The 14,354-nt window shown below is 39.8% G+C and overlaps 1 protein-coding gene across 4 annotated transcripts in view; it reads left to right on the top strand.

Moving 5' to 3' along the window:
- WDFY2 (WD repeat and FYVE domain containing 2) overlaps positions 1–14,354 on the top strand; it is a 181,707-nt gene that overhangs the window by 69,172 nt on the left and 98,181 nt on the right. For all 4 annotated transcript variants that reach the window (XR_006606942.1, XM_004775221.3, XM_045080569.1 and 1 more), the window contains exon 2: positions 7,413–7,480. Coding sequence is in view for 3 of the 4 variants with exons in the window: in XM_004775221.3 (XP_004775278.1) it covers positions 7,413–7,480 (68 nt within the window). In the remaining variant the exon portion in view is untranslated. The remainder of the gene's footprint in view (positions 1–7,412; positions 7,481–14,354) is intronic.

The following is a 14,354-nucleotide window of genomic DNA, read 5'->3' as shown; positions in this document are numbered from 1 at the left end:
ATATACCTTTCCTACATTGCCTTATGTGGATTCAAAATCCCTTGTAGCCCTTATCATTCGCGGTTGTAATGATGTTTCCATGTCTGTGCACACGGAGCTCCTGCACAGTGCCTGGCACATAGCAGATTCTCAGTACATGTGAAAGAAATGGATAAAGGGACAGGTGAATAATGTACAGGACATCTTTGTAAACTGAGCGAAAAATCCCTTACATTAAGGATTCAAATTTTCCATATGTCGGCAAAGCCAGAAAGGCTTTGGATCTTGTACTCTCCCAAGCAATGGTGAATTCATGTGTTTTTTTAAAAAAATAGTGATAATAGTGACAATAATAATAATTGTTGACAATTACTTGTTGAGTACTTGCTGTATATCAGGTACCTTTCATTTCAGGGTGCCCAGGTGGCTCAGTCGGGGTTGAGCGACCAACTCCTGATTTCAGCTCAGGTCATGATCTCAGGGTCATGAGGTTGAGTCCGACATCAGGCTCCATGCCCACTGGGAAGTCTGCTTGAGATTCTCTCCCCCTCTGCCTGCTCCCCGACTCATGTGCACAGTCAATCTCTCTCTCTCTCAAATAATCAATAAATCTTCGAAAACAAAAAGAAGCTTACATTTAATCTTCACAACAACTTTCTGCCATAGGTTCTGATTATAAGTCTCCTTTTCCATGAACTAGGAACTCCTGGCTAACTCAAAGACACCTCTAATTTTTTATTTTTTTTAAGATTTTATTTATTTATTTGTCGGAGAGAGAGAGGGAGAGAGAGCGAGTGAGCACAGGCAGACAGAGAGGCAGGCAGAGGCAGAGGGAGAAGCAGGCTCCCCGCCAAGCAAGGAGACCGATGTGGGACTTGATCCCAGGACGCTGGGATCATGACCTGAGCCGAAGGCAGCCACTTAACCAACTGAGCCACCCAGGCGTCCCAAGACACCTCTAATTTAAATGTTCAAAATTGAGCTCATGATTCTCACCGAGTCCTGCCCTTTTCCATTGTTCCCCATCTCTGAACGACAGCACTGTCATGTACTTGGACAGACCCTAAACCTGAAGAAGGACATTCCTTTCCTTCATCTCTGTCCGTTAACATGTATTCTGATCCCAGTAACAAAATCCTTCGACAGTGGCTTCAGGTAGAAATAGAGGAAATCATCTCACAAGCAAGTCTGCAGTTACTCTAAGGGTTGCTAGCTCAGGGGTACTATTGAGGCCAGGCCCTTTCTGCCTTCAACCCTGTGGACCTCAGTTGTCCCCTTCTGTCCTCAAGCTTGTTGTCTCATGAGCGAAGCTGGTTGCCTCAACTCCAGGCAAAATCTTTATTGCTTGTTCTTCTTAAATGTCTTTTGGGGTGAAATTCACATGACCTAGAGCGAACCACTTTAAAATGTGCAATTCAGTGGCATTTAGTGCGTGCACAGTGTGGTGTACCCACCAGCTATCTTTAGTTTCAAAACTTTGTCATCACCCCAGAAGAACACACCATTACCCACTGAGTAATTACTCCCCTTGCCCCCCCCATCCCTGACAACCTCTCATCTTCTCTTCCTATGGATTTGTCTGTTCTGGACATTTCATTTAAAAGAATCAAACAGTATGTGACTTTTTTTGTCTGGCTGCTTTTACTTATTGTAATGTTTCTGAGGTTTAAGCAAGTTTAGGATGTGTCAGTACTCCATTCCTTTTCATGGACGATATTATATTATTTTATATATATACAACTTGTTTGTCCATTCATCTGCCAATGATATTAGGGTTGTTTATACCTATTGGCTATTGTGAATTGTGCTGTCACTTTTTTTCTTTATAAAAAAATGTATTACTTTTTAAGATTCCAGTGTAGGTAACATACAGTGTTCTATTAATTTCAGGGGCGCAATGTGGTGATTCGGCAGTTCTGTACATTACTCTGTGCTCACTGTGATAAGTGTACTCTTAATCACCCTTTACCTATTTCACCCATCCCCCACCTACCTCCCCTCTGGCGACCACCAGTTTGTGCTCTATCTTTAAATTTAAAAAAAAAATTTTTTTTTTAAGATTTTATTTGTTATTTATTTGACAGAGAGAGAGAGATCACAAGTAGGCAAGAGGCAGACAGAGAGAGAGGAAGGGAAGCAGGCTCCCTGCTGAGCAGAGAGCCCGATGCGGGACTTGATCCCAGGACCCTGAGATCATGACCTGAGCCAAAGGCAGTGGCTTAACTCACTGAGCCACCCAGGCACCCGTGCTCTATCTTTAAAAGTCTGTTATTTCTTGGGGCGCCTGGGTGGCTCAGTGGGTTAAGCCTCTGCTTTTGGCTCAGGTCACGGTCTCAGGGTCCTGGGATCGAGCCCTGCGTCGGCCTCTCTGCTCAGCGGGAAGCCTGCTTCTCCCTCTCTCTCTGCCTGCCTCTGCCTATTTGTGATCCGTCTCTCTGTCAAATAAATAAATAAAATCTTAAAAAAAAAAAGTCTGTTATTTCTTGAATTCCACATGAGTGAAATCATATGGTATTTGTCTCTCTGACTGACTTATTTCACCTAGCATTATCCTCTTCATCCATGTTGTAGCAAATGGCAAGAATTGTACTGTTAGGAACATACATGAACACATATGTTTGCATACCTGTTTTCAGTTCTTCTGAGCACATACCTAGGAGTGGAATTAGTGGGTCATATGATTTGCTGTTTTTTTTTTTTTAAAGATTTTATTTATTTATTTGTCAGAGAGAGAGTGAATGAGAGCGAGCACAGGCAGACAGAGTGGAAGGAAGAGGCAGAGGGAGAAGCAGGCTCCCTGAGGAGCAAGGAGCCCGATGTGGGACTCGATCCCAGGACGCTGGGATCATGACCTGAGCCGAAGGCAGCCGCTTAACCAACTGAGCCACCCAGGTGTCCCGGTTTGCTGGTTTTTTGGAGGAACTGTCAAACTAGTTTGAACAGTGGTTGCATCATTTTACATTTCTTTGAGGAATGTATGAGTGTTCCTATTCACTATAGCCTCTAGAACACTTAACTTCCATAAAAAAATTATTATAGGCCTTCCTAGTGAGTGGGAAATGGTATCTTACTGTGGCTTTGATTTGCATTCCCTGTTGACCAGTGATGTCAAATTATCTTTTCATGTGTTTTTTTGGCTACTTGTTAATATTTGGGAAAATGTCCACTAAAGCCCTTTGTCCACCCTTTAATTGGGTTGCTTGTCATTTGAGTTCCTTACATAGTATGGGCACTAAATCCTCCATCATCTATATGATTTGCAAACGTTTTCTCCCATTCTGTAGCTTGTCCTCCCATTCTTGATGATGTCTCTGTTACACAAAAGTTTTGAATTTTTATGAGGTCTAATTTATTTATTTATTTTTTGTGCTCAGGCTGTCATGTCCAATTCAAGAGTCCATTGTTGAAGTCAAGGTCATGAAGATGTGCCTTTGTGTTCTCCTTTAATAGTTTTTAGTTTCAGCTTTGATATTCAGGTCATTAATCCATCCCTAGTTTTTGTATGTGAAGTTGGGGTCCGACTTCATTTCTCTGAATGTGGTTATCTAGTTGTTTTAATACCATCTGTTGAAGAGATTATTCTTTTCCTGTTGAAGTGTCTTGACACCCTCATCAAAAATTTATGGTTCGTAGGTGTTTGTTTGCACCTATACCTGGACTCTCAGCTCTGCTCTGTTGATTCACATCTATGCTTCTGCTAATAATACTATGCTGTTTTGATTACTGAAACTTTGTAGTAAGTTCTGAAATAAGGAATTGGGAGGCCTCCAACTTCTGTTTTTCTTTCCAATATTGTTGTGGCTATTTGGGGCTTTTTGCCATTCCACATAGATTTGAAGATTGATGTTTCCATGTCCACAGTAAAAGCTGTTGGAGTTCTGAGGGGGATTGCATTCAGTCTGTAGATTGCTTTGGGGAGTGTTGTATTAATATCCGCTCTTCTAGTTGATGAACATGGGATACCTTCCCAATCCCATTGTGTCTTCTTTAATTTCTTTCAGCAGTGTTTGTAGTTGTCACTGTGCAAGGCCTTCACTTCCTTGGTTAAATATATTTCTAGGGGTTTTATTCTTTTGGATGCTATTATAAATGGAATTTTTCTCTTAATTTTCTTTTCACAATTCTTGTTGCTGGTGTATAGAAACACAACTAATTTTTGTGTATTGATTTTTGTACCACGCAATTTTGCTTAATTTGTTTATGAGCTTTAGTAGTGCTTTTGTGGATTTGGGGGATTTTTTGTATGTAGAATCATATCCTTTGCAAATACAGATAGTTTTACTTCTTCCTTTCCAAATTGGATGCCTTACATTTCTTCTGTTTGCCTAATTACTCTGACCAGGAGTTCTAGTAATGTTGAAAAGCAGTGGTGGAAGTGGGCATCTTTGTCTTGTACTTGATTTTAGGGAGAAAGCTTTCAGTCTTTACCATTGAGTATAATGTTAGCTGTGAGTTTTTAAAGAATATCTTTTATCAGGTTGAGAAAACTTCCTTTCACTCCTTGTTTGCTGAGTGTTATTTATCATGAAAGGTTGTTGGATTTTGTCATGTGCTTTTGTGTTTGCTGAAATAATCATCTGTGTTTTCTTTGCCCCCGTCATCCTGTTAATGTGCTACATTACACTGATTGACATTTTTATGTTGAACCGCCCTTGTATTCCTCTGACAGATTGCACTTGGTCATAGCATGTAATACTTTCAGTGTGCTGTTTGATTTGGTTTGCTAGAATTTTGTTGAGGATTTTTTTTATCTGTATTGATAAGGGATATGGGATTGTTATTTTCTTTCTTTCTTTTTTTTTTTTTTTTTTGAAGATTTTATTTATTCATTTGACAGAGATCACAAGTAGGCAGAGAGGCAGTCAGAGAGAGAGGAAGGGAAGCAGGTTCCCTGCCGAACAGAGAGCCCGATGCGGGGCTCGATCCTAGGACCCTGGGATCATGACCTGAGCCGAAGGCAGAGGCTTTAACCCACTGAGCCACCCAGGCACCCCGGGACTGTTATTTTCTTGTGGTATCTTTGACTTTGGTATAAGATAATGCTGGCCTCATAAAATGTTAGAAAGTAAATAGTCCTTCCTCTTTATTTTTTGGAAGGTTGTTCATTCTTTAAGAGTTTGATTGAATTTAGTGAATTCAGTCAAGCCATCTGGTCCTGCACTATTATTTATGATTACTGGTTCTATCTCTTGAATTGTTTTAGGCCTGTTGAGATTATTTCTTTTTTGAGTTAGTTTTGGTAGATTGTGTGTTTCTGGGTGTTTTTTCCATTTAATCTAGATTATAAAGTTTACTGACGTACAGTTGTTCATAGTATTATAATTCATTTCTTTTAAGTAGTAATACTCCCACTTTATTTCTGATTTCAATTATTTACATTCTCTTTTTTTTTTTGTAATTAGTTTAGCTGAAGCTTAATTTTGGTGAACTTTTCAAAGAACCACATTTTAGTTTCACTGATACTGTCTTTGGTTTTTAATCTCTTTTGTTTTTTTTCTGTTCTAATCTTTATTATGTACTTTTATCTGCTGGCTTTGGGTTTGTGTGCTTTTGTGCTTTTAGTACCATAAAGTGTAAAGTAAGTTTGTTGATTTGAGGTCTTTCTTCTATTTTAATATAGGCATTTACTATCAGTTACCCTCTGAGTACTGCTTTCACTTCCCCTCACTGATTTTATTATGTTGTGTCTTTGTTTTCATCCATTTCAAAATACATTCTGATTTTCATAGTGGTTTTTCTTTGATCTTCGGTTGTTTAAGGTTATGTTGTTTGATTCCCACATATTTGTGATTTTTAGATGCTGCAAGTGCCTAACTAGACTTCAGAGTTCTAAAATAGTGATTCTGACACTGGCTCAGTAGCTAATTTGGTATAGGGACTGGTTCCTGGAGCTTCCTACTGTACCTTTCTCTGTGATGTCACCTGTATTTATTTTTGTTGAGATAACAATGTCCATATTAAAATGTCATACCAGAATATTCTAAAAAAAATAAGTGTAGCACTATGTATATAAATAGTATATGTATGGAATTACTTTTTACAAATTGTTTGCAATTATATCTGTCCATCCTATAAACTAGGATAGTTGAACCAGAAGATGGAATTTTTGCGTGTATATGTAATCATGTCACTGTATATCACTATATTGTGTCTTGTGGCTGTGGGCAGAAAATGGTATTTCTTTATTGTATCTGTATTTGGTCTAGTTTTTCTCCTAGTACTCCGTATAGGAGACCCATTGATAACGGGGAAAATCCAATACAATTTATAATTTTTTTTATTTTTTTGAAAAATCCAATACAATTTAAAACTTAGTCTAATACATTGACTTAAATAGTGTGAGATAAATATTCTCAGTCTTTGTTTGCTTTTTAGCCTGGGATGATTTAAGTGTGTGGAGTGAATGGTGTGGTATGTGGGATCTCCCACCAGTAGAGAACTGCTTATTTCTCTTGGTTTGATTTCTCCTACTGCCTCTGGTCTCTAGAAGAATGTTCTGTTACCTTCTAGATGTGTTTGCCTTGTTGGCCTGTGCAGATGCTGTCATGGCTGGTGTAACTAACTCATGGTGGGCCTTTCTGGTTAGTGAGAACCTAGTAGTACTCTCTGACTGCTTTATTTTCTCTCTGGCACCTTCTTTCTGAGCTCCTCTGGATCTCTGCCATGTCTGTATCTGACTGCTGGCCCGGAACTTCATTCACAGCCTTTGCTGCCGGATTTCCACGTTCCATCCAGCCCCACTGGCCAGCTTCTAGCTCAGGAATCTGAGTCTCAAAGTTTGTTACCTGACCATGTCTGGAAAAACCTTCTGTCAAGACGTGGCCTGGCCTGTGAGACTATGGATTTACTGTGTAACCCTTCTGTGTATGTCAGATGCTTCATTTCATCTCTTCACACTTCCTTTACTAGTAAAACCTAATAACTCCCCAGACAGATTGAATGCTTTCAGCAGACTAAGGCAAAAGTAACAAACTTGGACAGGCAGAACAACAATAAAAATAGTAATTTTCAAACACTTTCACTATTGCATGTGTGTATACAGACATGTGAGGATAATACTTCAAGAGTCATGTAATTCTAAGTGTGCACAAGCCTTAAATTTAAGGAACATAGGATCTATGGAGAGGCATAAGTGGTATGCACGTATATAGTTATAGATAAGTAAATATATTTAGTTACTTATAAATATATATTTATTTTGTTATATCTATAAATATTTATATTTATAAATATATATTTATGTGGTGTTTGTATTATTTATCTATTATTTATTTATAAGTATTTATAATTAAGATCTATCTGTCTATATAAATATATGTAACATATTTAATCAAGACATAACATAGTTAAAGTTAAGAGGTTTGGTTTCTGTCACCATTTTCTCATGACTAAAAACACTGTGATTTAACACACGTATTGTTTTTCTTTTGCAGGACTGTTCGTGTATGGCTAAAGAGAGACAGTGGACAGTATTGGCCAAGCATATATCAAGTGATGCCTGGTAAGTATCTGGATCTCTGTGTTTAAAATTCAGACATGGGCCTCACCTCCCCTTCCCTTCCAGAGTGTCTTCTTTGTATTTTCTTCTTGAGTAGGGATATCTGAGAATTGGGATTATCATTATAATGGAAAGTACCATATTCAATCATTTTCTCTCTCAGTATGTAAAAGAAGAAAATTATTTTGACGTTGACTATATATATTCATAGTTTCTGAATAAGATTAATGGAAGAAGGACTGCAGCACACAGGCTCTCTGATTACAGCTGTCTCCTTCTTTTCCAACTTTTTGTTTAATTTTTTCATGAAGTACTTCCTTCAGCATTTAAAATTTTACCCGGTGATAACATTTGTGAAGTAAGTTTGTTCTTGCGTTATTGTTATGTTATTCATTCAAATACAAGACAGTCGGCATTGAGGATTTAGTTCTCACAAGGATTTGCTTAAGATTGAAACATTCTAGGGGTACCTGGGTGGCTCAGTGGGTTAAAGCCTCTGTGTTCGGCTCAGGTCATGGTCCCAGGGTCTTGGGATGGAGCCCTGCATCGGGCTCTCTGCTCAGTGGGGAGCCTGCTTCCTCCTCTCTCTCTCTGCCTACCTCTCTGCCTATTTGTGATCTGTCTGTCAAATGAAAAAATAATAATAATAAAAAAGATTGAAACATTCTAATTGGAGGTTAGTCTCATTTCCTCAAGCTCTTATGTGAGAAATGTCCTTGTACTGATAAATAGCTAATCTTTTAAATATATTAAAAAAAAACACATACTACTGATTCTTAGATTGGTGTGCTGGCAGAGGTTCTCCTATAGGGAGAGAAGAGCTGGCTTCCCAAAATAGGAAATTTCTTTTTAGTCTGATGTTTTATTATTAAAAATTAATGAAGTTTGGGTTTCCTGTTCCATGTTTGAGTATAAGATAATTATGTACATTCATTATTAGTTATATTAGTAAACATTTCCCTCACTCCCCTTCCTTCACATCTTAATTGAAATTGAAACCCTAGCAAAGTCCCTCTTCGGGTTTGTTGTCTGGGCCCGCTTACTCTGGCTTGCTTCACTGTGTACCTCTTCCCCTTGATAGGAGTACCCTGGTTTGGGAAATACATGCAACAGGGTACAGCCAAAATAAATGCAGGCTAAATTGTAGATATGATTAAGTTTATGCCCCTGGCAAGAGAATTCTGTGATAACAGAAACAGCAATTTTGCTTGTTGATGAACAAATGAATTATTAAGGATATGATCACTTTCTGTGATTTTCAAATTATCTTTGAGGTTTTGCATGCCTTCAGAATTTTATAGTAAGTAAATGATAACCAAGAAGCTCACCCAAGTGGTCAGTCCTGCATTAGGGAAGAAGAAAGTTCTTGTGATTTTTATATTGGCTCTTGACCTGTTGTGCCACCAGCAGACGGGCATTCTATAGCAAAAGGCCTGGGTGAACTTTCTCTTTAGGCTGTGGCAGTGATGAGGGCTCAGGTAAAAGGAAAAGGAAAGGGATTCTCTGATGGACTGCTTTTCCTGATTTTTGAGTGATGTAACCAATCTTATCCGTGGTCTCATTTTTTCATCAAACTTGACATGGTATCCGACTAGAGGACGTGTGGAAGGTCTGTAGTCAGCTCTGGAGAGCTGTCACTCCCATGACCATGAAGACAGAGGGGTCAGACCTTGGCAGAATGATAAGAACTCGGGGATGGTGAGCAAGGAATCTTCTTGGGATGAACATGAATAGGACTCTCATGGGGACACAGCATCCTGAGCCATTGCTTCTCTGCCCCCTTCCCCATGTGCACATCCAGACACATTTTGCTGTCATTTTCTGACGTTCTCTTTATTTGAATGTCACTGAGAATACAGAGAAGCCTCTAGTTGGGTTTTTATAATTTATGAAGCTGTGTGAATAACTACAGGCTGCTGTAGCTCCTCCCCCAGGCAGAAGTGCTCAGTATATAAATACTTACTGCAGACTTGAGTCTGATATTAAAGAAGAGTGCCTGAGATCATTAGTGGACATTTTCCTAGGGCTTAAACACAGTTGTGAGGAGAACCCTTGAATTATTTGCATATTTTGCCAATGGCCTTCTACTGAAGGGAGTGAAAAAGGTATCGCTTTGCTATTAAAATGTGTTTTGGCCAGCTGCATTAGGGTCACCTGAGAACTTACTGGCAATGCAGATATTGGGTTTCATGCTAGACCTACTGAATCAAAATCTGCATTTTTAATAAGATCCTTAGGTGATCTGAATGTAATGTTTGAGAAGACTGTCTTCTAGCATTATAGTCAACATGCTGATCTATTTACACATATTTATATGAACATAGAGAAAGCCTCATGCATATACGCTATTAATTTGTAAATAATGGATATAAGTATACATTATAAGTACACATTCTAGTGGATCAAACATTTATTGCATACCTGCTGTATGCAGGCCCGCTGAGCTAGTTGCCATGGGTTGCAAATGAATAAGGTGCATATGGTCAAGGTGTTTTCCATAATCTTTTATTGTTGGATGGCTACCACTACCACAGAGAGGTAAAAAAACCAAAAGGCTATATTCTTCACAATTGATCAGAAATTGGCTTCTATGTTCCTAGGAGTTGAATGTACTTAGAAAACACAGTAGCTAATCTTTGAGCAAGAGTCAGTTTTGTTTAACTTGAGAGAGGTAGTATCTTGTTGCATAAGGAATTATGCTATATTTTTGGACAGTTAGAAAACTTGAAATAACTTTGAATTTCCAAAGACTTGTTTTGCATTTCTTTCTGTTGAAAGGTGTTATGGGGCGCTGGGGTGGCTCCGTCGGTTAAGCATCTGCCTTCGGCTCATTTCATGATTCCAGGGTCCTGGGATCCAGCCGCACATTGCAGGGAGCCTGCTTCTCCTTCTCCCTCTGCAGACTGCTCTGCCTACTTGTATTCCCTCTTTTTCTCTCTGTCAAATAAATAAATAAAATCTTAAAAAAAAAAAAAAAGAAAGAAACCTGTTTTGTTAAGAGATTACTTAGTCTTATCCTTAAGTAATGATTATGTGGTATTTACAAAATAAGTAGAAAGATAGAGTATATCTAGAGGCTATGTCATGGACATCACAAGGCAGAGAGGACCATATGGTGAGTTTATGGTGGTATAAAATAAGCAGTATTCCAAATCCAGAAGAGACCATAAAGAAAATACCTTGTACATGTAATATATGGCTTATTTATTTATCTGTTTATTAACATACCTTTTAAGGTAGCATTTGTCGTGTTCTGCATAGGATAGTAGTGTTTTGTAGCATTGAGAAGAATTTGGAGTTTCCCGGAGCGGGAGGAAGCACAAGGCATTAGATGGAAAGGGATGAACGGTGAAGGCTGAGTATGATGTTGGGAGTGAGTCTGAAAGGATAGGTGTGAGAAGGCTGGATGAATTTAGGGTGTGGTAGACAAAAGAATAAGAAACAGACACACCATGATCAAAAACACATCTGCTTTGGGGGTGTGTCCTCCTACCCTGTGTTTTCTGAGAAGCTCCCGCTTCCCCTTTAAGAGGGAATCAGGAGAGACCAGACTTGCCTGGTGAAGGCTGTTTGCTCCCGAGCCAACCTGATTTTCCCAGAATTTAGAATTTGGAGTAGGAAATTCTCGTGTCAGCCTCAGCTGGTCCCGTGAGCTGGGAACATGTAAACCTTATAGCTGTGAGGTATTTGAGTGCATACAGAACAAGGGAAAACTGATCCCCTTAAAAGGAAGTAGGAATCAGAGAGAAAGGACCACATGGCTCCAGAGGGAAAGAAAGCAAAACAGGTGATGCCTGAAGGTTTTTGTCCTCCCCCTCCTCCTCCTGATCTCCAGAAGCTGGCTCTGCTTTTGCCTTTGAATTCAAGAGATATGTCCAAGAGTGCTAACATTCCCTCCAGTGGGTTTCTCTGCCTCCCAACTGCAAGTTTCTGACATGGCCTAGCCATGATTGTATACCTCCCAATTCCTGCCTGTTCAGTTTCTCCAGGATCTCTATGAACTTTAAAGAGAAAAGACAGAGCCATGTCCCAATTGATGCCACTGTGCTGTTGAGCTGAAAATAGATTGGGAAGAGTGAGAGCAAGTAAAGAAAAGCAGAAAGAGATATTGATCCTGTTTAATTTCTTTGGACAGTTCATACAACAGATTTTAAAAGTTTCTTCCATACTCAACACCGTGCAGTGTCCCAAGGGTATAGTGGTTAAGTAGGGCATATGGTTCCTGTCTTCATGGTGTGTATAGTCTCGGTGAGGAAGGCAAACTTAAAATAAACACCACTCACGCTGTGTGCTGAGTGATATAATGGGAAACAGGCGTCATAGGAACATGGTCACAAAGGTTCCCTGAAGAAAGCCCCATTTTAAACCCTGCTGCCTATAGAGAATTTGGGGTGACTGATGACTTGTTTTGTAATTTCCTGTGTGCCAATTTTTACGGGTGACTGAGAAATGAGAGCATTTTCTTACCTAATATTCTTTGAAAAATCGTATCTTCTTGATGTACGTCGTGTGCTAGCTGCTTATTATTGCCTGTGAGAAGGTCAAGTTAACGATGTACCCAACTGGGACCTCTTGGAGCTTGGAAACCAGAGAGGGGCCTTTCTGAGGGTATAGAGTTGAGGTTTCAGTTGTAGCCATAAACGATTATTTGTTCCAGGCTTCTAATAGGTACCCTTTCAACCACCAGGTCTCTGCAGAGGGAAGAAACAAAACAAAACAAAATATGAAAAGCATAGGCATTTCCTTTTTCATGGTTGAATTATTTTAGATTTGCTTTTTAAACTCGGTTTGCCATTCATGGGTCAAACAAAGAGATGGAGGAGAGAAATCTCCAGCAGGAGCCAGGGAGGCAGGTGTTCGAGATCTTGCTTATTGTATTAAAGTATTGGGTATCATGTCTGGGCCTTTACTGCCAGCTTTCCCCCATGGGCATGGGAATAGGTGAAGCAGCTTGGCTGCCAAGGATGTGGTGACTGGGAGGTTAAGAGGCCCGGAGCCCTAGGACTGAGGGTGTGCCGGACAGTTGGAAAATCTCTGTGGGTTCTGTGGTTGGCGGGGCAAGCAGGTGGTATTTACTTTGGCTCCTCGGTGTTTATGAATTTGTCCCTAAAGCAGAACAGAAGATGGTTTTTCAAAGATAAAGTGCAGATCAGAGGCGCACCTAACACAGCAATAAAATGACCTGTGTTTTTCTCTGCCTTGGTGTGGTTGAGTTGGCATTTGCCCCATCTGGAGCTTTGTACTTGGGACCCCTTCAGTTTTTCACACAGGCCGGCAGCTTGACAATTTGCTTGGCTAACTTTTAATGTATAGGAACTCGAGTCCTCACTGAAAAGTGAAATTTTGAACCACTGCTTCCTGGTTTTTATCAAAAAGCCTGTTTGAAAGAAAGACTGCTTATGGAGGGCTGTATGGTGGCCATGCTGTGTGATGGCTCATTGGCACAGTCTTCCCACTTTGGGTTAGCCCTCTGTGGGAATGCCTGTCTTCATTGCGTCCTCTGCTTGGACCGAGGTGTTGCATATACGAGATGCTTTATGGCTGTTTTTGAAGTAATTGTCGACCATAGTGCTCAGCGTGCCTCTGAGGAAGCGCTGAGGGGGCCAGAAGCCCCTTGCTTTCTCTAAGGCAGAACTTAACCAGCCCATGTGCCGCATCAGGTGCTGGGATGATCAAAGCGGATTGCAGACCCTGAGAGCTGATCTTCGGAGCTGGGCAGGAAATCCAGTCATCGGGGCCCTGCAGATCTCCTCCGTTGACTCCAGTGGCTGTTCAGATCTAGTTTTCTGTATGTGAGGTGAAAAAGGTTGGGGGGACAGCTCTAGGGACCTGGTTCACAGCCCTTATGGATCATTGTAAAACATGGAACCTATTGTGTTTGCCAACAGATCTTTATTCTCATTTTCTTTCTGTTCTTCTTCTTCTTCTTTTTTTTTTTTTTTCTTGTTCTTACACATATTGTCTTTAGTCGTGACATTTTGCTTATTTCTATTCTTTGGTTTCATTGTGATGCCTTTTTTTTTTTTTTTAAGATTTTATTTATTTAACAGAGAGCACAAGCAGGCAGAGTGGCAGGCAGAGGGAGAGGGGGAAGCATTTTCCTTGCCAAGCAAGGATCCCAATGTAGTGCTCGATCCCAGGACCCTGGGATCATGACCTGAGCCAAAGGCAGATGCCCAACTGACTGAGCCACCCAGGCGCCCCTCATTGTGTCTGCTTTTTAAGTCATTTCAAATTCCTTGTGAAATGAGGTAGGGAATGCATTAAATTATCTTAGTTAAGACAGAGAGATGAAGTTTGGACATAGGCTTACTGTTTACATGAAATTCACCCCAAAATATGTATTTTTTAAGATGGGAGTTTTCAAAATAGCTTTTATGTTGGAACCTGTGCCTGGGTGGGAAACTAGAATTGGATTTTCATTTTTGCTGCCAGTTTGCTGAGTCATTTCAGGCAAATCCTTTGCATTTTCCCTGCTCTGGAGCCTGATGAATAAACTGTCCCATTTCCTTTGATCTCAAATTTGCAAAAATATTTTGGTTGTGAGTTACATTAAATAAGTAATTTATAAAGTATTTTCAGGTTCATGATGCTTTAACAATATAGACTATAGCTAATCTGTACCCAAGGGGGATTAGGAAAAGACTGACCAATATGTGAGGTTGTGGCTAGATTGATTTCCTTTTCCTTTAGTTCTACAGCAACAGATAATGTGAAAATTGAAATGAGTAATATGTTCACGTACTGTATACCTGGGTTGGAAATGGGTCATTTTGTATGTAAATTGCAAGTGTTGAATTTTCCAAGGTCAAAGGAGAACTTTGTGTAATTTAAGACAATTGGTGGAACTGGTTTGTGTGTTTTCCTATCTCTCTTC

Source organism: Mustela putorius, unplaced genomic scaffold (assembly GCF_011764305.1).
Source record: "Mustela putorius furo isolate JIRA1106 unplaced genomic scaffold, ASM1176430v1.1 tig00000461_pilon_pilon_pilon, whole genome shotgun sequence".
NCBI classification, from domain to species: domain Eukaryota; kingdom Metazoa; phylum Chordata; class Mammalia; order Carnivora; family Mustelidae; genus Mustela; species Mustela putorius.
Note: the sequence above shows the minus strand (reverse complement) of the source record. Positions and strands in the feature narration are given on the sequence as shown.